General features: G+C 49.3%; 1 protein-coding gene across 2 annotated transcripts in view; it reads right to left on the reverse strand.

Annotated features, from left to right (window-relative positions):
* The window catches only part of TNFRSF14 (TNF receptor superfamily member 14), a 368,403-nt gene that overhangs the window by 254,317 nt on the left and 89,793 nt on the right, over nucleotides 1-24,293 (reverse strand). The window contains exon 3 of one of the 2 annotated variants that reach the window (XM_085609199.1): nucleotides 2,837-2,965. The exons of the other annotated variant lie outside the window; for it this stretch is intronic. Within the exon in view, the coding sequence (XP_085465325.1) occupies nucleotides 2,837-2,965 (129 nt within the window). The remainder of the gene's footprint in view (nucleotides 1-2,836; nucleotides 2,966-24,293) is intronic. 2 annotated transcript variants of the gene reach the window in all.

The following is a 24,293-nucleotide window of genomic DNA, read 5'->3' on the forward strand; positions in this document are numbered from 1 at the left end:
TTTTATGGACACCCTCTGCATGCATGAAATCCCCCCGTAAATGCTTATGGACAATAGTCTCGTGCTCTCGTCTTTTTAATGTTAGTCATGGTTAGTCATGTTATTGTGCCTCATGTGATGGATCCGAACGCGCAACCCTGACAGGCAGCGAGATGAGATAATAAACTGTAACATAGTTCTCTTCTGATGACGTACTTCCCTTCACACACTCGCCTCGTAGCGTCTAGGTATTCCGAGGACTGGGTTGTAGAGAGGTCTGCACGTGGGCACAAGGGATCCTGAAAGGTTCCCACACACAGAACCCGGGGAGCTTTTTGTGAACGTTGTTATGGGGCTCTAAACAGACGCAAGAATCAAACCGTTTCCAGTGCAAGGCTCTCAACAACAAGTGACGAAAAGGGAGGAGGGAGATGCAAGCAGAGCATATGGTGTGCACTTTCGCGGCCGCTTTGATGTTCTCAGTGGCCGCGCGGCTCACTGAGAACATCAAAGCGGCCGCGAAAGTGATCAGGAGGCTAACAAATGGTGCGCGCGCCCGGCGCACATGCACTGTAGTTGGCGGCCTGAAAAGCACTAGTTTGCACTTCCAAAACCCGCTTTCTATAGCTCTCGCCAGTGCAGCGCTAAGGCGCTGGCTCAGGCGAGACCTAAAAAGGGATCCGTTCCATCACTGAGAGGACATGGTGAGGGGAATACGCCTAAGGAGCTAAGTAAGGCCCCGAAGGCCTACGCCGGGCTGCGGTTGACGGCATGTTGCCCAAACGAATCGGGAGTCCTCGAACTGAATGGAAGAGAGAGATTACCATGATCAATAACTCAATAACAATACCTACGTAAAGAAGGTATGAATGAGAAAGTGCAGAACGACGATGTTGAACCGAAGCACAAGAGCACAAGTCCAAACTCGATGGTGGAAGAAAACAATACAACAATGGAGCCGATGGTGCAGCCTTGCTTTGCTAAATAAGCATGTCTAAATTAATCATTATTTTCTAGAAAATTAAATCTCTCGAACATAAGTAAGCTGGATATTGCAAGTTTCAGTTAGCCTATGTTATGCACCTTACTAGAACTTACACGGCCCGTAGACTTAGCAAAGGGAGAGTATCTGAGATTCCAAATGCCATAAAGAAACTGCTACCATGGTGCAAGCAGAGACCACTGCCACGATCGATATCGGTACCTGATGACAAAGCGAGGAAGGCACAAATCGCACCTGCACTCCAATCCTGGTCTTCCACCTTCCACTCCTCCCAGTTTACGATGTTACTAGTGCCACCTGTCAAATGTTTCTTGTATATCTCCAGCCTCTACTTTCACTAGTCTCCTTGTCAGGAGACTTGTTGGTGCTGCAATTAATATTGCAGTTTGTGACCCATTTATGGTCAAATGTACAGGAGCTAGGGCCAAAGCCAAGGGTCCAGTGCTGGAAAATTGTCACTCGTGATCTTCGCATCCATTCTGGAGTAAGCAAAAGTCACAAGTTGGAAACAGGCTGCTGGATGTAGGCGGAGTGAAACACGCCATTGCTCTTCTGCAGTGACATTTGGATCAGCTCTCACATATGTCTTCCAGACCTTACACTTCAAATGGGTGCCATGAACAATTTTCCCCTTGCTGCAAAGTTGACACTGTACAATTGTAGTTGAGACAAGTCTATCAGACTGGAACTGTTCGATGTAATTTGGAAGCATCCTAAAACGTATTTCACCTTATATAACTACCAGCCCTGTTTCACGGTTTTCGCCTGAGCACCAACTCATATCTAACCAGTATTCAGTTTTTTCTTTGGAAAGGCAACTGTTTGTATCTCCTACAATGTAATCCACCTCATATCCTTTTTCTCTCTCTCTCTCCATCTCTTCCAGCCCCTACTCCCAGAAAGACTGCTGTACAACACAGCAATCAAACGTCAAAGGCGGTTTTCCAACTTTGGGCTCAATTCACAAATACTTTGTGTATCGAATTCCATCGTAGGGCAAGAAAATAAATCTAATCCAATCAAAAGGGCAATTGGTATTGGTAGACTCCTACCCTAACTAACCAGCTTTACAAATAAATAACTTTTCCTAGTGTGATTGCTATTTCACAACTATAAACTTACTGTAGGGGCAGGTCTTTAAGTGATCCTGCCTGGGCCTACTGCTGAAAGTAGGTGGACGCCCACAAACTTTTCTCTATTCACATATCTCTTTGCAGTTTGCTCCCCACCCTGAAAAAGCATATAAACGTACTTTTATCAAAAGCATGAGGCAGTGTGTTTTTATGCTGGATATGGAGATGAAACACCAAAGTATATAATTGGGGTCTCAAGAATGGATTTCTCTATTATGAAATAGTATTCCTTGTATGGAGATCGAAAAGTTGCATGGAATACCCCGCATTTGTTTCACATTTCCACAGGATGAAAGTTCCACTTGGCATGCACACCATATGTGGAAATGCTATGCAGATGAGTACTCCTTGAAATCTACAACTGATGTAGATTCTAGTAATACTCCTGAGATAAGAATGTCAATTGTTTGCACAAAACCAAGGAGAAATCCTACACTATCACAATTTCGACTCATGCCATTGGACCTTTGACTTTGGGATGTAAGTCTGATGGCATGTGCAACACTTAAGTAACTTAGATTTAATGTACAGTCTGTTCATTGATACCAAGTACATACAAATGATCAATGTTTACTTACCCTGGCCTTTACACATGAATTAATACACCATAAATCGTTGAGCTATTTTCTTTCACTTTAATCTCTACATTTGTTATGGGATAAAACAATAATATTTTAAACATACTGAAACCGATTTGAATATTGAAATGCAACTTCCTTACCGTGATCACAATTTTTACATTTAAAGCACTCTGTAAGACCGGAAGGATGATCCATATATGTCCCTGGCATGCACGGAATGCAGGATGTAGCGCCAGATGTAGCTGTGCAGGGTCTTTGCACTCTGTTTCCTAAAACAAACACAAGGATATTTGTTCCCTAGAGCAAGCTTAATATTTAATTCATATTAGGCACACCATCTTGAATACATAAAAGATCTACATCTTTCACTTCTGTGCTGTCTTAGGATTCCAGTGAGACAGAGGTCCAATTTGGAAACTGCATTTGTAGTACGCAAAGTAGTATTACTATTAAAGTAATTGCAATGCTCAAACCTATGAGTGGAAATCTCCACCTTTCATATTTTCTATGGGATGATCCTCACACATGTAAATTTACTACTTTGTAGTAAATGTGGGCCAGATGAGAGGGACCAGTTGGAAAATGGGGAATACTTTCTATTAAATTAGAGAGGTTTAGGAAGGAATTAGGAAGGGTTAAGGAGGGGTTTAGGGTGAGGCAGAACCCACCGACAAAATAATAAGCAAATTGATATTCATAAACTGCACTTATAAAGATACTACGACCCAAAAGGACATAAAATTGTATTAAATGTATTCCATTTAAGACCTGGAGAAAGTCCAGTATCGCACATTAACAACCACTGGTTCTGAAATACCCTCCAAAAAAACAATGGAGGCAGAGACGTACAATGGAATGCTACAGGAAATTATGTTAAAGTGAAGTGATTTATTTACTTTTTAAAAAAATATACATCCATTTAATGGCATAAAAATATATATAAATAGAAATGCGTAGTATTTTATAATAAAATATTTAATAACCTTTTATAATTTAAAAATAAATATAACTACTTTGTTTTAAAATAATTACATTCATTTAAATTCATTCTGTACATAATGTTTTGTAATTTTTAATATATAATAAATATAAACATACTATTATATAGGAGATTTCTAAAAATAAAACCTACAAAATATTTTTAATCTACTATTTACTAATTCATTTATTTATTTTTTACCAAACGTAATTCAAAATCAAATTCATAGCATTGTAGAAGAATTTCATTACAATAATCCTGGTTAGGAGCTTTTCAGAGGCACTCTATATTGTTTTGAAAAATTGTAATTTTGTACATATTTGTAATTTTATAGCAGTATGTATTATGGTTGCTAATGTGCACTCTTCAGTAAGCCTGTGTTGGTTATGGTGTCAAGCCAATGGTGAAGGCTATGGACCATACTGGTGCACTGGGAAATGTTAGGTTAGATTTCTTAGGCTTGATCTGTTTATTAAGAAACAATGAGAAAGACAGAAGGCCTGACTTACTTATTGCAAAAATGTACTAAAGGCAATAGGTCTCATCGGTTGATTGTTATTACACTGTGGTCAAAGCTTGCAGGCAGGTATTTTGGTAAAAGAAATCTCACACATCACCATAGGGTTTTGTACTAGTGTCCTACTCAAACCAACCGTAGGAATAGATTTGCGATGCAATATTACACCCTCTGAGGAATGATTTTATATAGTTTTGACAACTTTAATTTGGTACATATTTTTATTACTATATACCCGATGGTTGACTTATGAGAAGGCATATGCTCAATACAGTAGGTCTGGGTTGGTTATGATGACCGGTAAATTCACTCATCTATCCTCTAGATAGCAGAGCCCCTTCCGAACTCTAATATATAAAATATCTTGAGGAGGGGTGGGGGGGCGTCCAAGATGGTGCCAATGTAGGAACGGCCCTTAGGAGCTCAGCCGCACCCATTCAAACAACAGAAGGTCTGGGGGCATGGACCAGACCGGGGCCGAAAGAGTCGAGAGGCCACAAGGAGGGGCACCGGCAGGCCACCTTTGTTGTTGTTGGGAAGTGAAGTGCGGGCCTCTGCGGCTTGATGAAGTGCAGCGATGAGACGCCATGATGGCCGTTATGGACGGTGCAGTGTAGGCCGCAGGGCCTGCCTCCCTGAGCCCAGGGAGGAGAGACGCCCTTCCATTCTTGAAGGCACAGTATCCAGAACCTGGTCGGAGACAACACTGCTTCGTTGGGAGCCGAACCCGGGATAGCCTGCTGTGGTGATTGGCGGCGTGGGTAGACCCTGACACCGGCGGAGATCGAGGCCGGGGGGTGCTGCCCGACAGCTCCCTGGGAGGCCAGAGCTGGGCTCTGGCCTGCCACGAAGGGGGAAGCGGCCCACTACTGCAGGGAATATGAAAGGCCTCGACGGAAAGGAGAGGAGAGCGTGGCCTGCCTGCGCCTATGGTGGCTTGGAGACGATGGCCTGACCCTACAAGCAGTGAGCCCCGGGGATCCAGAGAGACTGCGGGAGCACCCTCAAGGAGATAGCCCAAAACGGAGGGCCTGGGTGTTTGGCTGGGCGCCTGTGGGGGCTCACTGAGACTGGTGGAGATTGAAGCCAAGAGGCGCCGCCTGACAGTTACCTAAGAGACCAGAGCTGGGCCCACCGCAAAAGGGGAAGCAGTCCACTGCGACGGGGATCACGAAAGGCCCCGGCGGGCAGGGGAAGAGAGCGTGGCCTACCAGCGCCAACGGCAGTGTTGACGACGACGATGGCCCAACCTCACGTGTTGAGCCCCGGGGAGGCAAAGTGATTGCAGGAGCACCCTCCTGGTGTAAGCCCATAGAATCCTTGGCCGTTCGGACTGGCTCCTGCGGGGGCTCACGGTGAGAGCATGGGAGCCCCCCCTTACCCTCTCCAGATCACACTGGTGCGGGTACCGGGCCCACTGATCGAGGGTCTCACCGGGAGGAGAAGGGAGTTCTGCCTCTTTGTACTCGTAGCGGCGACGGCTTGGCCCTGCCCGAGTGAGCTCAGGGGACACGCAGATACTGCAGGGCCACTCCCTGATAATACCCACCCAGGGACTATTAGCTTTAGACTTGACACTTGTGGGGGCCACTGGAGGCATAGGCCTGTAGGCTCTTTATGCCTGATAGACCCAAGACAGGGGCGAGATACTTTGCCGATACCCGGACACCCCAAACGCTCACGGGGGACACAACTGCTCACCAGCGAGGGGGGTGCATCATCTGCCTCGTGCACATTTCACTAGAGCCATTAGGGGCAAGCAAAATAACGTCCACCAGAATGAAGAAGGACCCCTCTGTCAAGGATTTATCCACCAAAATCTCCTCCAAGTGGACGGAGTCGACCAGGCAAGCCGGAGTCACCTACTCACTCCCTGCCGAAACCCGGCAAGGGCCAGGATGAAGAGGCCCCGGTCACACGTGGCTTCATGGAATCCCTCTTCCCTTGAGACACGGCATAGCGACACTAAAGATGGAAATGACTAAGGAAATAAAGGACCTCCAGCGCGAAATGGGTGATCTGAAGCAGCAAGTGGATATCATGGAAAAGAACGGTGATGCTAGAAAGAGCTGGAAGCATGCCGCAGAAAGATCCTTGAACTTAAAGACCGCAATGCTGATCTGAATTACTATCTGGAGGACTTAGAAAACAGATCTCACAGATCAAACATTAGAATTAAGGGTGTTCTGTTGCAGGCAGATGAAGGCAGGCTGGAAGATTATGTTCTTCAGCTCTTCTGCCCTATCGCTCCGGGGCTATCAGAGAAGGAACTCCTCCTGGATGGCACGAACAGAGTGGGACATCCCTCTGGGAATCCCGGTCCAGGAAAAGGCTGAGCAAGTTAACTACAATGGAGAGCCTTTTTGCAGCACCTCACTCAGCGTGATCAGTCTCCGGAGCAATCAGATGAGGGATTGGGTCGGGTGGGGTGGGATCCCCTCCAGTTTTCCCTCAGACATTGGTGGATTTTTAGTGTTTGCATACAATGGCCCTCCGGAAGTTCCTGCCAATAACAGTACTTTTAAATGAACTCTATATCTGCCCTGTTTTGGAATACATCTGAAAGGTTGCGACAGAGGGAACCTGCAACCTTTACACTCCCATGCTTACTGACGCGGATTACCAACTTAATGGACCCATACTACATGATTCACTGTTTTACACCAGTTGGTGTCTTTGTTGTTTATGTCCCCTTGGTTTGTTCCTTCTATACCTGTTCCCATGCTCTATTAACATGCAACACTGTTTCACCTCAACATATCTACTGGCAGCATGGGTGCACCCCTTCCACATGCGGGCTTTCATGGACGACACTCTACCACTTTGCCCATGGATAAGATAGTTAGTCTTAATGTCAGGGTATTGAATGCTCCAGAAAAGAGAATAGCACTATTGTTTCAATGATCACCAAGAGCCCTTTATCCGCCGGGCTGTTGGGACTACTCTCACCTCCCCAGACGTTAAAGTCCTGATAGGTGGAGAGTTTAACCTGGTGCCCGACGCACAGCTAGACCGATCCCCCAACAGAGAGGGCCCAGCAGGAGCATATTCTTGGCAGTGACTTTAATGACTCTCAGATGCAGGGCTGTCTGATGCATGGAGGTAATTGAACCCCACCACAAGGGCCTATTCCTTCTTCTTGGCAGCACATCAGTCTTATGCAATAATCGATAATTTTTTGGCATCTACTCACTTCCTACCGGAGGTGACCCACGCAGACATTGAGGTGGCCTCCATATCGGACCACTCCCCTTTCACAATTGCACAGCATCTCCCCAATACCTGCCCAAGATCTAGGAAGTGGTGCCTCAACCCTGAATTACTATCCTGCGCCCCTACAACTAAGAAAAGTGGAAAGGACAGTTATGGAATACTTAGAGATCAATGATAGGCCTCACACTGAGATAGCAAGTCTCTGGGACTTCCTTAAGGTGGTGGTGAGGGGGACATGTATAGTGATAGAGGCACGGCTTAATAAGGAGAGGAGAGCCAAACATTTAGAACTGGAGACACGGGTGAGGGAGTTGGAAGAATCACCGCAAACCCCCTCCTTCATACAGACGGTTCCATGTACCTGAAACAGGCTCCCATAACAAAACTCCTGGAACCTACAGCAGCACTCTTAAAATCGGATCTCACAATGCAGGAGGTCCTCAAAGGAATAGGGAAGATTAAGCCGGACAAGGCACCCGGCAAGGATGGATTTAGTGCTGCATTTTACAAAATATTTGCAACACTGGCATGGCTAAACAATTCCTTTAGCACTAGAGTAGTCCTTACAGAGACCATGAGATGGGCCTAATTTTACCTAAACCCGGGAAGGACCCTCAGCTCTGAGCTTGCTACCACCCCATATCCTTATTAAATGTAGATGCAAAGCTATTTCCTGAGATTCTAGCTAATAGACTGGGGCGGATCATGCCCGGGTTAGTGGACCCTGATCAATCGTCCTTTATCCCCGGGCGCACTTGCGGTGATAACTGTAAACGCATATTCCACCAAATAGATAAAATGCACGATCCCAGATTCCCTTGATGCTTCTCTCAATCGACGCTGTGAAAGCGTTTGATCGAGTGCATTTGCCTTTCTTGCGGCTGGTCATGGAGGCGGTTGGCTTGGGACCCGGTTCCGTAAGTGAATATTGGCCAGTTATTCGGACCCGGTGGCACGTGTACGAGTTAATGGCTCGCTGTCTCAACCTCTCCCCGTCTCTAGCGGAACGCGCCAAGGGTGTTCTTTCTTGCCCCTCCTGTTTGTTCTTTATATATAGCTGCTGACGGAGCACGCGCGGGGTTACCCCCCTTATTGAGGGGGTTCGATGGGGAGCCAGCCACCCAAGATAGTGTTGTACGCAGATGACGTGCTGTTGGTTATTACTAAACCACACCAATCGCTGCGTCCTCTTCTGGAGGAATACAAATTGTTTGGGAGGCCATCAGGTTTTTAGGTGAACACCACCAAATCCAAGGCTCTCAATCTTACCATAATGCAGGCCGAGCAGACGTCCCTGGGCACGACCTTCCCGTTTTCATGGTCCATGCGGGTAATTTGCTACCTAGGCATTCAATTGTTCCCAACCATAGAGAGCTGTGACACACAACTACGCTTCTTTGTTAGATACGGCACACTCTCCAATACAATCCTGGCATGGTGGTCCGCATTCTTGGCTGGGGCGAATAGCCACCATCAAAATGTCCCTACTACCTAAGATCATATACTAAATGCAGGTAATACCTCTACAACCGCCTCCCTCCGTGTTGAACAAACAGACAGTGCATATCTCCCAGTAAAAAATGGTGGACTTGGCATACCTCATCTCCTGCGCTACCATCAAGAAGCTCAGTTGCGGTTTTAGGTGGAATGGCAATGTCCATATACAGAGAAACATTGGTGCATCCTCGATCAGGCAGTGGCGTGGATTCATATTTAGAAGATTCAGTGGCTGCTGTGACGAAACTGTCCACCGGGAGAATATATCTCTCCAAGGATTTGGGCCACGTTTGGGGCCTGGGTTAAACTTTGTGTCTCTAAGCAACATTCTGCCCCTAACCCCAATTATAGGGAATGCAGATTTACCTCCGGCACTGCATGGCACGGCCTTCTCTCAGTGGCAAGAGGCAAACTGCAAACGCATAGGGGATCTTTTGATGCACGGGGTCTGCTGGAACTTCCGCAGGTGCAACAGGATTTTGGGCAGCCGTACTCCAAACACTGGCACTATCTTGAAATCGCCATTGGGTAACTAATCCGTCAATATGCCCACAAGCTAGCAGGCCGCTCACCCCATTTGAATGTTGGCTCTTATTGAGGCAGGATGGTCGGCATCTGCTGTTGGATATTTATGCTCTCTTAAACACTTCATCTAAATCTTTGATTTCCCCGGCTAGGACACTGTGGGAGCTAGAACGCAAGCGCCAATTCTTGGACAAAGAATGGTCTGATATCTTATGGCCGGCTTGCACCTCAGCTGGTAGAGCCTCTGGCAGGCAGACCCTCCTTAAAATTGCCCACTACTGGTATTATACACCCTCCATCTGGTTAAGTGGAAGAAGGGAATCAACAGATGTTGGCGCGACTGCAACCGTTCCGGCACACTGTCCCATCGATTGTGGAACTGCCCTAAATTAAACCGCTACTGGTCTGCGGTCCTCACAGATATTGATAACATGTTTAACACTGAACTACCCCGCTTCCCCAGCTAGATTTTGTTGGGATTGCCCAACGCCCTTAAGAACCAACTACACTCCGCTAGGGGGAGGGCCATAACCCTGGCACAGTGCGCAGCAAAGCATGCTTTGCTGTCAAAATGGGGCACAGATATCATACCCACGCATGCAGATTATACACACAAAGTCTGGGACCTGCTCGGTGTAGAGAAGTTGACAGCAGTTGTAGACCATACAATTGAAAAAATGTGGGACCCCTGCCTGAGATTCTTGTCTACCACCTTTAGCGAGCTCTCATGCCCAATATACTTGCGGGTGGTATGCCTTACCGCAGGTACGGAGCCAGACTCATAATACTTCTGCATGGTGGAAGAAGGGACAGGAATTAATAGGTACCCTTACCTCCTTCTTTATTCAAAATGATAAAAACCTCTATTCTTCCCTTATGTTCAAAGATCGTAAACGCCTCCTTGAGACAGGGGTCCATACCGGACTGTCTCAAAATAGGGCAGGTCACACCTATACTAAAGAAGTCTGACTCCCCACCCCCACTGATCTTAACAACTACGGCCCTATATCCAACATCCTCACTCTGGCGAAACTGCTGGAAAAATGTGTGCAAATACAACTATGCAACCACGTTGAGAATTACAACCTCCTAGACAAACACCAATCCGGCTTCCGGCATGGTCACAGCACTGAATCTGCACTCACCCACATAATGGACAACATCCTAAAAATGCTTGACCACAATGAATCATGCCTATTGATACTTCTTGACTTATTTTCCGCTTTTGATATGGTTAAGCATGACAACCTACTGTCCTTACTGGAACGAAGGAAGGGTCTAACTGGCTCAGTGCTACAATGGTTCACCTCCTTCTTAAATAACAGAACACAAATAATCAAGACGAAGAATTCTACAGAATACTCAAAGTTGGCTCACTGACAACCACCTCATGCTTCACACTAAAAAAAAAAAAACAGAATTCCTTCTCATCTCCAAGATCAACTTATGGTTGAAGCATCTTTCTTCCTTTGACTGTGCTCCCCATATCATTGACTCTGCGAAATCCTTGGGAGTCACCATAGACAAACACTTGAACATGCAGGCGCAAATCAATATTGCCACCAAGGGAGCTAATCATCAGCTGAGCATACTAAGGAAACTCAAGCCCTTCCTCCCACAGAAGGAGTTAAAAATGGTGGTTTAAGCCCTAGTGCTACCAAGATTGGACTATGGAAGCACCACCCTATGCGGTCTTCCCAAATAAAAGCTTGCCCCTCGCGCTGCACCTCATGCTGACTTTGCACACATGACCTGGACATGTCCGATATTGCACTCATTCTGGACGCAAGTGCACACAATCCTTGAAGAGATGTTAGGGCTTACATTGGTCTCCACTCCGGAGGTTGCATTACTGGGCTATACTGCAAATTTCCCCAAGACAGTTCGGAGGCTTGCGTCTTTGGGCTTTCTACTAGCCAAGCGGGAAATTGCTCGACGTTGGGGTGGTAGGGCAGCTTACGGCAATGGCTTTTTGCAACACGAACAGCGAGATTTACTCCAGTCTCCTACCCTCCGTGGCCCGTCCCAAAGATATCTGGGGTCCGTATAAAACATACGTCGCGAACCTGCCAAGCGCCTCTCACTCACACGCCAGCTCGGGGATAGTGCCCACAGGGGTTGGATAGGTTATACAACAGCGGATGGGCCGTGGGGTGGTTGCAGCGCTATGGGCCTCCTCGCTTCGGGCCCGGAGTCGTGGGTTGCGCATGGCTGGACTATTGCAAATATGAAGATTGAAGTTCTGGGTGGCACTGCAGGGCGGATGGAGGGTCCTTGTTCTGGGGTATTCCTGTTTGGGTTCGAGGGGTGGAAGTGCTGTGATGGTTGATGGGGCCTGGATGCCCGGAGCTTTGCTTATGTGTTATTTGTGGTCTAAGGAACGGAATTGTCGTAATGTATCTTTCACACTGGAGTCTATTATACACACCGCTGAGATCTCTGTATTGTTTTTTCTCTGTATTGTTTTTTATTTCAACCATAAATAAAGTTTCAAAAAAAAAAGCTTGCCCCTCTGAGGGCTTCGCTTAACGCCGCGGCTAGATTGGTCTCCGGAACTAAAAGAAATAATCACATTATCCAACATTGAAAGCTTTGAACTGGCTACTGTACGAGGCTAGAATACACCTAAAGATCGCCTGCATGACCCACAAAGCCCTGCATAGCAATACCCCCCAGCTACTTAGCACGAAAGCTTGAGCGTTCAGGAGGATGCAGATTATTGCGTAGTGTGAGTTCTCTGCTACTGAAACCACAATCCTTCCACAAAAAGAGAACTGATTGCAGAGCATTCTCAGGGATCGCTCCGAAGATTTGGAACTCCCTACCTCCAGTGGTTCACGGGATCACTTCCTTTACCTCCTTCAAAAAAGAAGTAAAACTGCTCCTAATGAACAAATTCACATCCTAAGACTGTAATTCTATGATAACTACCAGTATCCTATGCTACCCTTATACCATTGTGTACCTCTTTTGTACTGAATGACTTATATCGAATGTATGCATACCACCTCAACCACCTAATACGTAATAACTTGTGTATTGTAAAGCGCCCAGATTCCCTCTTGGATCATTCCTTAATAACTACTAGTCTCGTATGCCACCCATATGCTCCTATATACCTCTTTTGTACTGTATGGTGCAACAACTGTATTTTGTAAAGCGCTCTGATACCCCCGTGGGTCATGTTCGCGCTATATAAAACTTAATAAATAAATCATATGCACAAGCATGGTTTGGTTACTCTGTCTATTTTGAATGTCTGTTACTCATGATTTTAGTTTTTCCCTCTACTTCTCCCTTTCCTTTTCTCATCACTGGCAATTGGATGTAGGCGAATTCACATGTTGTAAGTTTATTGAAATAAAAATAGATACAATCCTAAAATATCTTAAGTACATATCAGAGGCTTTACATTTTTTTCAGCATGTAAAAAATGATTACTTTTTATTTATGCCATACAAAAGAGAACTTAGAAGACTATTCAACAGTATACTGCAAACTAAAAGGCCAATACCTGTTTCACAACAATTGCAATCATCGTGTCATTTTAGAAGGGTAAGAGGTGTGTGGAAGATAAGGATTCAAGTTCACTTTCCATACTTCCCTAGGAAGGAATGTGCGGCTAAGCCACCCAACCCTGCCCACCACAATTCCCAGGGACATCTCTGTGGCTGCTTTGCCAACATGGTCCAAGGAGGCACCGAGCTGGAGAAACCCAGCCTTATTTGAAGTGCACACTTCTTCATTAAGGCTTTCCAGTATCCTTCATTTTTACAGTTGGCATACACAATCTGACAGTGGGTAAAAGAGACTCTACAATAGTCTGTTGGAGATGGAGAGAAAAAGTAAGGAGAAACGTCTGCCTAATGCCCGTATAACAAAAGATATCCTTTTACAGCAGGGAAGCATGGAAAATGCCACTTTCTATTTCCCAATACATATGGAGTACCTAAGAATGAACAGGTGTGAGTGAAGAAATGAAGAACTCCACCCCTAGATAACTATAGAATTTAGAGTAGGTCTAATCCTTAAAAACCAAGAATAAGAACAGCACTTTTACAGCACGGTGGGCTACTTTATCACATATTCCAGGCAGTGGTGAAAAGTAAAATGATGGGCAATTCCTGCAGAATGTAGTTAGGGCCCCCCTCAGACTTCCAAATCTTTGAAATATTCACAGACCCTGGGATGAAAATGGCCCCTAAAAGGAGGGGCATCTCTGTTCACAGTTGGCAGCGTTACAACCCTACCTCCAGAAATGAAGCACTGCATGTGTCTGAAAAGAGACTAGCCTGGCTGAGCTCTGCTCCAGAGGGCAAAAGGTAGAAATTAATGATAGCCAATCTTGAAGCTCAAGTAGGACCCTGCCCTTAAAAGTTGGAAGGGAGAGATGTATTGCTTGTGAATATCACAACCTCAAATTCCACAATGATAAGGAGGCTCGGAGTAGGAGTCCCCAGGAGTCGCAAAAAAGCTAAAATGAACAACATGGAAAGGAAGAGGGACCCGTTCGGTTCTTGACTGCCTGGAAGAGCCATTAGTGGAACAAGAATGAACTGAAGGAGTGGGACCCCCAAAATGGCAAGCCTTCTTCCACATTGATAAATAAATGACTCACTTCAATGCCGGACTGCGTGGCAGTCTTGAGCACGTTGTAGAAACCTACAGGAATGTAAACAGAGAAACATACTACAACACCCTCACTTGATGGGAGTGAGGGAACTCTATAAGCAGAACAGATAATATAAGACTGGTAACTCTGGGAAGCAACACTGCCATGATATGACAAGTTTTCCTATAATGAGTCACACTGAAAAATCAGTGTTCCTGCACAATGTGCAGAAGCGAATTCCCAAATTCTAGGCCACTTTATGAGACAAATTCGGTCAAGCATTCCATGCCGAAATATATCATCAGAAAAGTGGATACTGTAATATGAAGTATAGTATTCCCATTGTTCATTTAACACCAAGCAGGCGGAATCTCCTATTTCCATGAGATTCAGAATGATTACTTAAGTATTCAGAAGCAAAATAACAGATGAAATCCTTAACAAATCAAATAAAAATTCAACTCTAGTCATAGATCTGGGATTAATCCATAATCGCTGTGCTCACCACGCCACCCTAGTTTGGACCCAGCCATATGCAAATGAGTCTTGACTCTGCTACCTATGGGAACAGTCCAGCCCGAACTGCAAGGTTCTCCCTTGACCGGAAACAAGCATTGTGGGGCTGATTTCAGGGTATCACCCCTCACCAGCTAAATTCAAGCTGAATTCAAGCTAGCTTGAATTCAGTGGCACAGTGAGCGTGGGACCCACAACTGGCAAACCCTTCCCACTTAGGGCGCCAAAAGCAACAAGCATTTGCAATGCAATAGGTCTCGCATTTGCAAGAGTTTGATCTATTGGCATTGTAAATGACAATGTCTTTTATTTATAGGTTTTAAAAACCTACAAGCAGTGTGTAAACGCGCACTTTGTAGTTTTTCTTAACACATAAATAAAAACCATTGACATTTATAATGCCAATAGTTCAAACTCTCGAAAATGCGAGACCTATTGCATTGCAAATGCTTGTTTTAAGTTAGGATTGGTCTTTGCGGTGCTGTACCATTAAGACAATAAAAGATTGCGTTCTGAATGCCACTAGTACAATGAACTTCAATTTATATAATGTGTGCCTACGAGATGCTTTTAAGCCTTTTTAGGTCTCGCATCAGCCCGCGTATGCGCTTAACTGCGAGACATTTAGTAAGTGGGCTTTTAAAAGTGCTACCACACACTTTTGCTGGCCATAGCGCTGGCGGTTACGCGCGAGTGCACGCGCGCAGCCACTAGCTTTCAGCACCCAATCAGGCGCCATCTGGCTTTCCTCTCACCTGATTGCTCTCTCAATGCTCCTCCGCCCCTCCCCCGCCGCGTCTCGTGTTAATTGCAAACATATGTGCAAACGCGCTGCTTTCACTTTCGCTCGCGCGCGCGCACCACTTTCGAAGCCGGGCTTTTTGCTTGGTCACCGAGACCTATTTTAGAAATACTAGCTCCAGTTTGAGATTATTAATGGTGGTCAAGCCGAATTCTGGCTCTGCATTAGATTACGATTGGGCGGCTTGGCCACTGTTACACTGAGTGTCATGCTGCACAAACTGCATCACATCCTGCAGTTTCTATTCCTCGCGGAGCTGTGCAGCCGGTGCATTGAACCATACCTTGGAGACCACGCCAGTGAGCTGTGCTTTACGTTGTTTCTCGCTGGCCATCGGCTCCGGGTTTCCCAGCAGTGGTTCTGCCTGTCACACAGTGATATCAGAGCTCTGGTATGGCAGGACGAGCTGGTGCGGATTCCTGCATGGGATGGCCTCTGCATAACATCTATGCGACGGCTTGAACTTTATTTAGCGGGCCCTCCTGAGCCTCACTGCAGCAATAGTGCTACTGCGCCTGCGCCACTGTGCTGACAAACTGTCCCGGCCTGATGCTTATTGTGGGTTTCTTTCAACACGTTTTTCTCATTGAACAAAGCACGTTTTGCAGATTCAAGCTGCAGGAACAAGATGTGACTACATGTGAATAGTAGGTACTCCGTTAAGAGTTACTGCAACTTCTTTGTGGAGATACCAGTATATTCAGTTTTTGTGGGAAGCTTAGCACAGACTTTGTACTTCAAAGGGAATGTCGAGTTTGACTTTTGTATACAATGAATAAAAAAAGTAAACTAAGCTTCAAATCTTGTCCTGCGAGCTAAGAGCTCACTGATTCGTGTTATAGTCAGAGTTTCAAATCGCTGCAGGACAGATTGGTCTTTACTGTTGGGGTTGGTAACCAAGTGTCATTAAGTTTAATCATACGTTATGTACAGTGCTACGAAGCCACAATATACTGTGCGGAAAGCGCTACATAAAATGTATAATACTATGTGTTCTCCTGGCCCACAGCACTTGCTTTCTTGATGTGTTTTGAGATGCTGATTGAGAATTGGGGGACGAGAAAATGGCATGGGCTTGAATTTTGCTCTTTCTGCTTCTCTCAGTATCTCAAATACAAGTTTGAAGTCTCCCGCTTTAATGTTAAAACCACCCTATAGGCCTTCCACTTGCCTCAGCCTGATGGGTTTACAGAGTAATATGCAAAGCACAGAACACTGTTCTTCCGTGCCAGAAGCATTGCACACTCAAATGGTTGCACCTATTGAGAAAGCATTACCAACATTTTATTTATTTTTACACCGCAATAGTAGTTTTTGAGAAAAAAAGCATTAATTTACATATTCCGAATCTCCCATCTGTTCTCCTTTTCCTTCTGGAAAACTGTTTATGAACATGAAGCAAACTGAGGTTTGGGTCTTTTGGGAGCTTTCACCACCGCCGCCACCGCCACATTGGACATGGGCCCTGTACTTGGATCTCTCGCATGTTGTTGCAACGGGTTCTGGTATGAACCCATGAAGATAAGCAAGGCCGGTGTCTAGAACCTTCCACTTCTCCGTCTATGAGTAACATCGAGATTTCCACAAAACTAACGTTCTTCAGGGGACTCCTTGAACCATATCATACAAATCCTTTTTGTGTGCACCTGTTGGCATCAGAGGTACTCAGCACAATCACAAGGGCTCTTCGTGAAATGCCTGGCTCTGTGGCCCCTTGCGGATGAGGGAACCATGTGCCATTGAACCTGTGCAATACTACAGACACTGGCACGATGTGAAAGAAGCTGTCCGAAAATGCAATGATTGTTCCCCTACGAGGTGGCGCACAGTCAGTGTCCCCTCGCCCCCCGCACCATCTTTCTGGAGATCCCTTTCCCCTCTTCAGACAGAGTCCGGTCTCAAACCGCTGCGGTTTCTTTCTTACACTAATGCACTCTCGTCAGCGCAGGAGTAAAATGTCAAGAGTTCGTGCTTGTGCTCATGACGGCATATTTTATAGTATAATCAGGCGCACTGTCTCAGTCGCTGTTGGGTACACTGTGTGCGACAGGAGCATAGAGACAATGTCCCAATATGTAATTAGGGCCCTAATGTGAATGTCGGTCTCAGTTTCCAAACCTGCCTCGCCATAGGCTCTCCATTCCCCAGATGCACATCATACCCAGGCAAAGAGTTGAAGGATTTGCACAGTTGCAGGTTCGAGATCTTCTGTTGTCTTTCCAAGGCACTTCGTTTTTTAGGTCTCGCCTGACCCAGCGCATGCGCTGGTCTGGTGAGACTTATTGAGAGGGCTCCAAAAAGTGCTACCAGGCCAGCCTAGAGCTACAGTGCATGTGCGCGGGTGCGCGCGCCGCGCTTTACCGCGATTACTTTCGCGGCCGCACGGCCGCTTGGCATACCAATAGGTCTCGCTTTTGGGACCTTATAAGTATTTAGTTATGCAACTGTTGCATGGCTAAACACTTATAAGGTCCCAAAGGCGAGACCTATTGGCTATGCCAATGCTTGTTTGTATTTGCTCTTATACAGAATGAAAAAGCTTTGCATGCGAGTGCTGGAGATATGGTTATCTTCGAGGTTGAGTCAGTTAACCCCTTTAATACATGCAAGTGACTGCCCTGTAAGTGGCACATGCCATTCCTATGTCAGTAGAGAAACAAAAGGTGACAAGTGGCATGCTTGAATTATTCTCATCCCCTACTGATCACTCTTCAGTCATCATAGAATATATTACTTCGGTAAGTATCCCTCCAAATCAAGTATTGGGCAGTTTACCCTTATATGGACATAGGCTGACCGCAATTGACGCGACAGTCAACTAGGCATAAAGGGATACAAGTCTTTATATGTACCATTTACAATTTAATTAGCAGTTTTAATCAAGACACATTATACTGTGTGTAAACAATGTATTTCTGTTTCCCTTTGTTTCTCACTGTCGTGTGTTTTCTATGCTGCCGAAAGCTTTCATTTAAATACTTCTGTTCCTTCTTCTATTTTTGTGGCATGTCCAAGTTGTCATTTTTGAAATCTGCTCATCATTTTATCCTGGCACAATAATGAGCTTTTCTTGCAGATATCATCCTGTCGATAATCAATGTTACAAAACGTCCAGGACAGCCGGTTTTAAACATGACTTGTATTAAAGTGTTCACCACGTGTTTGCAGCGAGTTACCAGCTGCATATTGGTCTGTTTGCTATCGTGGCAGAGTTTGTTCCTTTATTCATGTGTGGAATCAATGGTTCTCTTTCATAAGACACTGGTGAACATGGAGATACATTCGATAATGCTCTTGGCATCTGTAACGTAGCAAGGGCACCTTTGACCTTATTTCAGGAAAGCAATCCTGGTTTGAAAGAAAAAAAAACTACTCTTATTAGGATAAAATGGGCACCTCATGCCCCTTGGCACAGGTGTGGCTGCACTTGCTGCACTATTGATAATGACAATCTAAAATAAATGGAAATAAATAAAAAAAATTACCGACCCTATTAAAAAAAAAAAAACAACAACAAAAAACTTAAGAAACCCAGCAAAAGACAGACTTGTTGGACAAGTAGATCAGAGATGAGGTTAGTCAGTGTGCTAATTGACAGCAAGTACCAACTCTTTAGAAAGTTGTGCTTGTGTATAAAAGCGAATGTGATTTTCCATCATTTGGAAGATTCACAAGGGTTCGAAAGCCTGTCAACGGGGTCACAGGCCTCTCCTGCTGCCACGGTTACAGACCTGTCACTCTCAATTTTCACATGGCTAGCCCTCATCCAGGTTACTGGCCTACCCTTCTCACGACCAGGCCTAGCCCTACAACGCAGGGGTGTCGCGCTGCACAGGTCTTCCCTCTCTCTCATGCCTCTCTCCTGCCAGCGCTCTCTCTCAGGTTACATGCATGTGCCCCTCTCCAGCCTGACGGCATATCACGCTTCCCACGTGAAAGGCCTCTTCCATTGGATTTGATTTTAAATGTGTAAAGCCCACAATTACCTGAAGGCATCAAGGCTCTGTAGACGAAAGTCCGGAGAACCATGCTTAGCCTATAGGAGTTCAGGCGTTCCATAAATCAGAAGCCTGTTAATCTGCTTCAGGTCATATGTTTTGCCTTCTCTCTGGACTACAGGCTCTACCTGTCCCACCCCCAGTTTTGGCTCTGCCCGCATCACAAGGTTAAAACCTGTCCCTTTCCCATATGTGAGACGGCTGTTTTTTTCTGTTCAGGTCAGAGCCATGTCCCTCTCCCACGGGTCCGAGGTGGTCCCTCAGCTCACAGGGTTACAGGCCTCATTGTATCGAACCCACCCCGTATGAGCGCCCTGCCTACTTGGTCAAAAGCATACCCCTATCCTGTGGCCACAGCCTCGAGCACTTCCTGTGGGTGACTGTGTTTTACTTCACTCTTACAGGCCATAGGAATGCTCCTAGCGCTACTCAACAGGTGACAGATTTTACCCTTCTGGGCTCAATGAAATGGCATTCGAGCCTGTCCCTCACCCACGAGGCACTTGTTTGTGCCTTTCCAAGTAAGCATGTTGGGGACACTAAAGGCTTGGCCTTGGGTGTCAGGGGTATGTTTCCTGTTCAAGAACCCGGAGGTAGTTTCACTCACATGTTTATCAAAGACAAAGCACTATCGAATGCCTTTTCCTGTCTAATCTTTGCAGATTTGTAATGTGAATGGTGTGGCATGGAAAACCGCGTGTAAATGTGCCATAACCTATTAAAATAGGCTGCATGTTTTGTGGTATTGCTGTCTTTTCCGGGGTTGCTGGTAAACAGTCAATCCTCAGGTAGCCCAGAGAACTCGTCCTTCCCACATGGATCACAGCCCCGGGTCTATCCCATTCACCCCAATATTTCGTCTCTCATTCCTCGTGTACCTCTCTCTCTCGTCCCTCGCCACACCTTACAACATATCAGAAACCTTACACACTCGCCACCTGTGACCTAGTGTCCCAGCTTAGGTGCTTGATTACCCCTACGCCTACCTCCAGGTTAGGCACCCATTAATCTGAGCCCCTTCCCCCACCCGACTATGCCCTTCGCACCGCACCCATCTGGCAGTTTAGGACTAGGGCTGGGCTGAATTGGAGTGACGCCACTACGCGGAATTATGGAAAAAATGTGTGGAAAACGAGCGCACGTCCTGAGGGTCCGTGTGCCCGTGATAGGGGTCTCTCGTGCCCGGGCAGGCTCCCCGATCTCCCTGGCCTGGCTGGGTTTCAGTCAGGGCCTGGGGCGTGGGAGCCCCCGTCCCGCAGCCTGCCAAGTGTCCATCTGCCGGGGACAAGGGTCCCTGGTGCAGAGCCCCGGAGCCCTGCAAGGGCAGGTGGGAGCACTACCGCTACAGCTCGGCTCAGGGCGGGCAGATGAGTGTCATTTCGGTCCCGGCCATTTGGTCGCACCTTTCCCCTCGGACATCTGGTCACACGCAATGCTTTCCAATGGGGCGACCAGATGGCCGGTCTGCCCTGTAAGTCCCGATGGGGTTCATTTGCCTCCCCAATCCCAGCCAGGGCTCCAGGAGGTCGGGCGCATCCAGGCATAGGGTCCCCCGAGTCTTGTGGTGCGCACGGGGTCCCAGAAAGAGGGGTAGCTTTCCTCCGGATTAGTAGGGGCAGGGTATGCCGGAACACCCCTCCCGGGCTGGTGGTTCTTTGCCGGGGACTAGATGGCTATGCCCGGACAACACCTTCCCTCCATCCGGGGGCTCTCTCCTCCGGCTCACAGCTTGGGAAAGTGCCCGTGATGGGCTCCATGGGTCCCACGCAGTCCTTCTCTGGGCGCCCGGGCCCAAGAGCTCCGGACATCCTCCTCGTGCCTGAGACCCAACCGGGGTCCCCAAGCCCCCCGGGAGGCCTGAGCCCTGCATGGGCAGGCGGGAGCCCTACCGCGAAGGCTCGAGGCGGGAAGATGGGAGTCCTTTCGGTCCTGGCCATCTGGTGGCACCTTTCCCCTTGGCCATCTGGTCGCACGCAATGCTTTCCAATGGGGCAACCAGATGGCCGGGCTGCTCTGCAAGTCCCGATGAGGGCTCATTTGCCTCCCGGATCCCAGCCAGGGCTCCAGGAGGTCGGGCATGTCCGGTCCTAGGGTCCCCTGAGCCTCTCGATGCGCACGGGTTCCCAGAAAGAGGGATAGCATTTCTCCAGATTACTAGGGGCAGGGTATGCCAGGACACCCCTTCCGGGCTGGTGGTTCTCAGCCGGGGACCAGATGGCCTGGGCCTGGACGACACCTCCCCAACCTCCGGGGCTCCCTTCGACCGGCCCGCGGCAAAGTTCCCGGGACGGGCTCCATCGGTGCCGGGCAGTCCTCACCCGGGCTTCCGGGGCCCAAAAGCACCTGCGGGCCTCCCCGTGCCTGAGGCCCAGCCGGGGTCTCCGAGCCCATGGGAAGCACATCCCACGAGCCCTGCAAGGGCAGGCGGGAGCCCTACAGCGAAGGCTCGGGGCAGGCAGATGGGCGTCCTTTCGGTCCCGGCCATCTGATCGCATGCCACGCTTTCCAATGGGGCGACCAGATGGCCGGGCCACCCTTGAAGTCCTGATGGGGGCTCATTCGCCGCCCTGATCCCAGCCAGGGCTCCAGGAGGTCGAGCACGCCCGGGCTAGGGTCCCCTGAGCCTCCCGGTGCGCACCGGTTCCCAGAGAGAGGGGTAGCCTTCCTCCGGATTAATAGGGGCAGGGTATGCCGGGACACCCCTCCCGGGCTGGCGGTTCTCAGCCGGGGACCAGATGGGCTGGGCCCAGACGACACCTCCCCACCCTCCGACTGGCCAGGGCCGTGGCAAAGTGCCCAGGACGGGCTCCATCTGTGCCGGGCAGTCCTCCCCCGGGCCTAGGGTTCCCTGACTCTCTCAGTGCGCACGGGTTCCCAGAAAGAGTAGTAGCCTTCCTCCGGATTACTAGGGACAGGGTACTCCGGGACCCCTCTCGGCCTAGCGGTCCACAGCTGGCAGCTGGACGGGCCAGGACGCCGCCCCAGCCCTGAGTCCGTCCCCGGGCCTGGCGCGTGGCAGGCTGTCCAGGATGGGGTCCCACGGGCCTCCCCCTGCTCGGCTGGGTTCAGGGGCTCCCAGGGAGGGTGGCCTCCACCCCCCCGGGCTCCGTCCTCGCTCCGGTAGCGTGGCAGGGTGCCCGGGACGAGGTCCGGCGGGCCGGGGAGGCCTCCCCTGCGCCTCTAGGCCTGGGAGCCCTGGCTGGATCCAGGGGCCCTACTGGGCCCCGGGTCGGGTGTTCCGGCCCTGGGCACTGTCCCCCGGCCTGTCGCTCTGCAAAGGCCCGGGACGGGGTTCCGTTGTGCCTCCCCTTGCTTGGCTGGGTTCAGGAGCTCCGACCGGGGCCTCGGAGGGCCCAAGAGAGGGTGGCCTCCCCACCCCGGGCTGTGTCCTCAGTCCTGCCGTGTGGCAGGGTGCCCGTGATGGGGTCCCGTGGGCCCATGGAGGCCTCCCCTGCACCTCTGGGCCCGGGAGCCCCGGCTGGGTCCCGGGGCCCCGTCGGGCTCTGGGTCGGGTGGTCTGGCCCTGGGCCCCGTCCCCAGGCCTGCTGCTCTGCCAAAGGCCCAGGACGGGGGTCCGTCGGTCCAGTGCAGGCCTCCCCTGCTTCTCAAAGTGTCCGCGGGCCCATGGTCAGAGGGTCTGTTGGGTCCCCCTCGCAGCCTCCATGGCTGGGGCCCTGGGCCTCCGGCCCCCCATGCCCCGGCGACCGCTCACTCTTTAGTTGGGGGACAGAGCGACCAGATGGCTTCCCTTTCGAGCCCGTCATTGGGTCGCACCTTTCCCCTTGGCCATCTGGTTGCATGCAATGCTTTCCAATGGGGTGACCAGATGGCCGGGCTCATTTGCCTCATCGATCCCAGTGAAGGCTCCAGGAGGTCGGGCACATTCGCGCCTTGGGTCTCCTCTGTCACCTTGTGTGCACGGATTACAAGAAAGGGGGGTAATTCTCCTTCGGATTAGTAGGGAGAGGGTCAGTCAGACCTCCGTGTGGATTCTGAGACAGGGGCAGGCAGCACCCGGGCCTGCTCGCCGGGGGCTCCAAGGGGCCCGGGTCCGTGCCTGCCTCTCAGCTCCGTGAGGTGCGGTGATGCAGATACATGGGAAGGAATCGCCTGGGCCTGCTCCGCCGGGGCTCCTAGGAGCCCGGGTACGCACCTGCCTCTCAGCCCCTTCCCGATGGTCGTTTTTCTCCAAGTTTGCTCAGTCAGACCTCCGTGAGGTCCGGCGATGCCGAGACTGGGGAAGGCAGCACCCGGGCCCACCAGCCGGGGCCCCCAGGGTCCCGGGTACGCACCTGCCTCTGAGCCCCTTCCCGATGGCCTTTTATTCTCAGAGTTTGCTCAGTCAGACCATCGTGAGGTCCGGCGATGCCGAGACAGGGAAAGGCAGCACCCGGGCCTGCCCGCCGGGACCACCAGGGGCCCGGTACGCACCTGCCTCTCAGCCCCTTCCCGACGGTCCTTTTTCTCCGAGTTTGCTCAGTCAGACCTCCGTGAGGTCCGGCGATGCCAAGATGGGGGAAGGCAGCACCCAGGCCTGCCCGCTGGGGCCCCCAGGGGCCCGGGTACTCACCTGGCTTTCAGTCCCTTCCCGATGAATGTTTCTCAGAGCCTGCTTGTCCCAGGTGCAGGCAGGGATGCTAAGACAGCATATCCCCTGCGCAGGGCCACCTGCCAGGGGATGCCCCAGCTGTACTCTGATCGATTGGGCACTCTAGGTCAGTTTAGGGATGGACTGCTTGGCCAGCCTCGGCTGTTGTTTCAAGCGAGGAGCTTCCACCCCACATGGACTGTCCGACTCGAGGGCCTGCCGCGAGGCCCTTCACCCCACCCAGCAGAGCAAAGGCCAAGTGGCCCCGGCAGCTCGTGCCCCCCCAGTGGTCTGACCCGAGCGGAAGGGGTCGGGTGGCGCCAGGCCCTCGGATGCTGCTGTCCAGCAGG

The sequence above is a fragment of the Triturus cristatus genome, chromosome 1_2 (genome assembly GCF_964204655.1).
Source record: "Triturus cristatus chromosome 1_2, aTriCri1.1, whole genome shotgun sequence".
Classification (NCBI taxonomy): domain Eukaryota; kingdom Metazoa; phylum Chordata; class Amphibia; order Caudata; family Salamandridae; genus Triturus; species Triturus cristatus.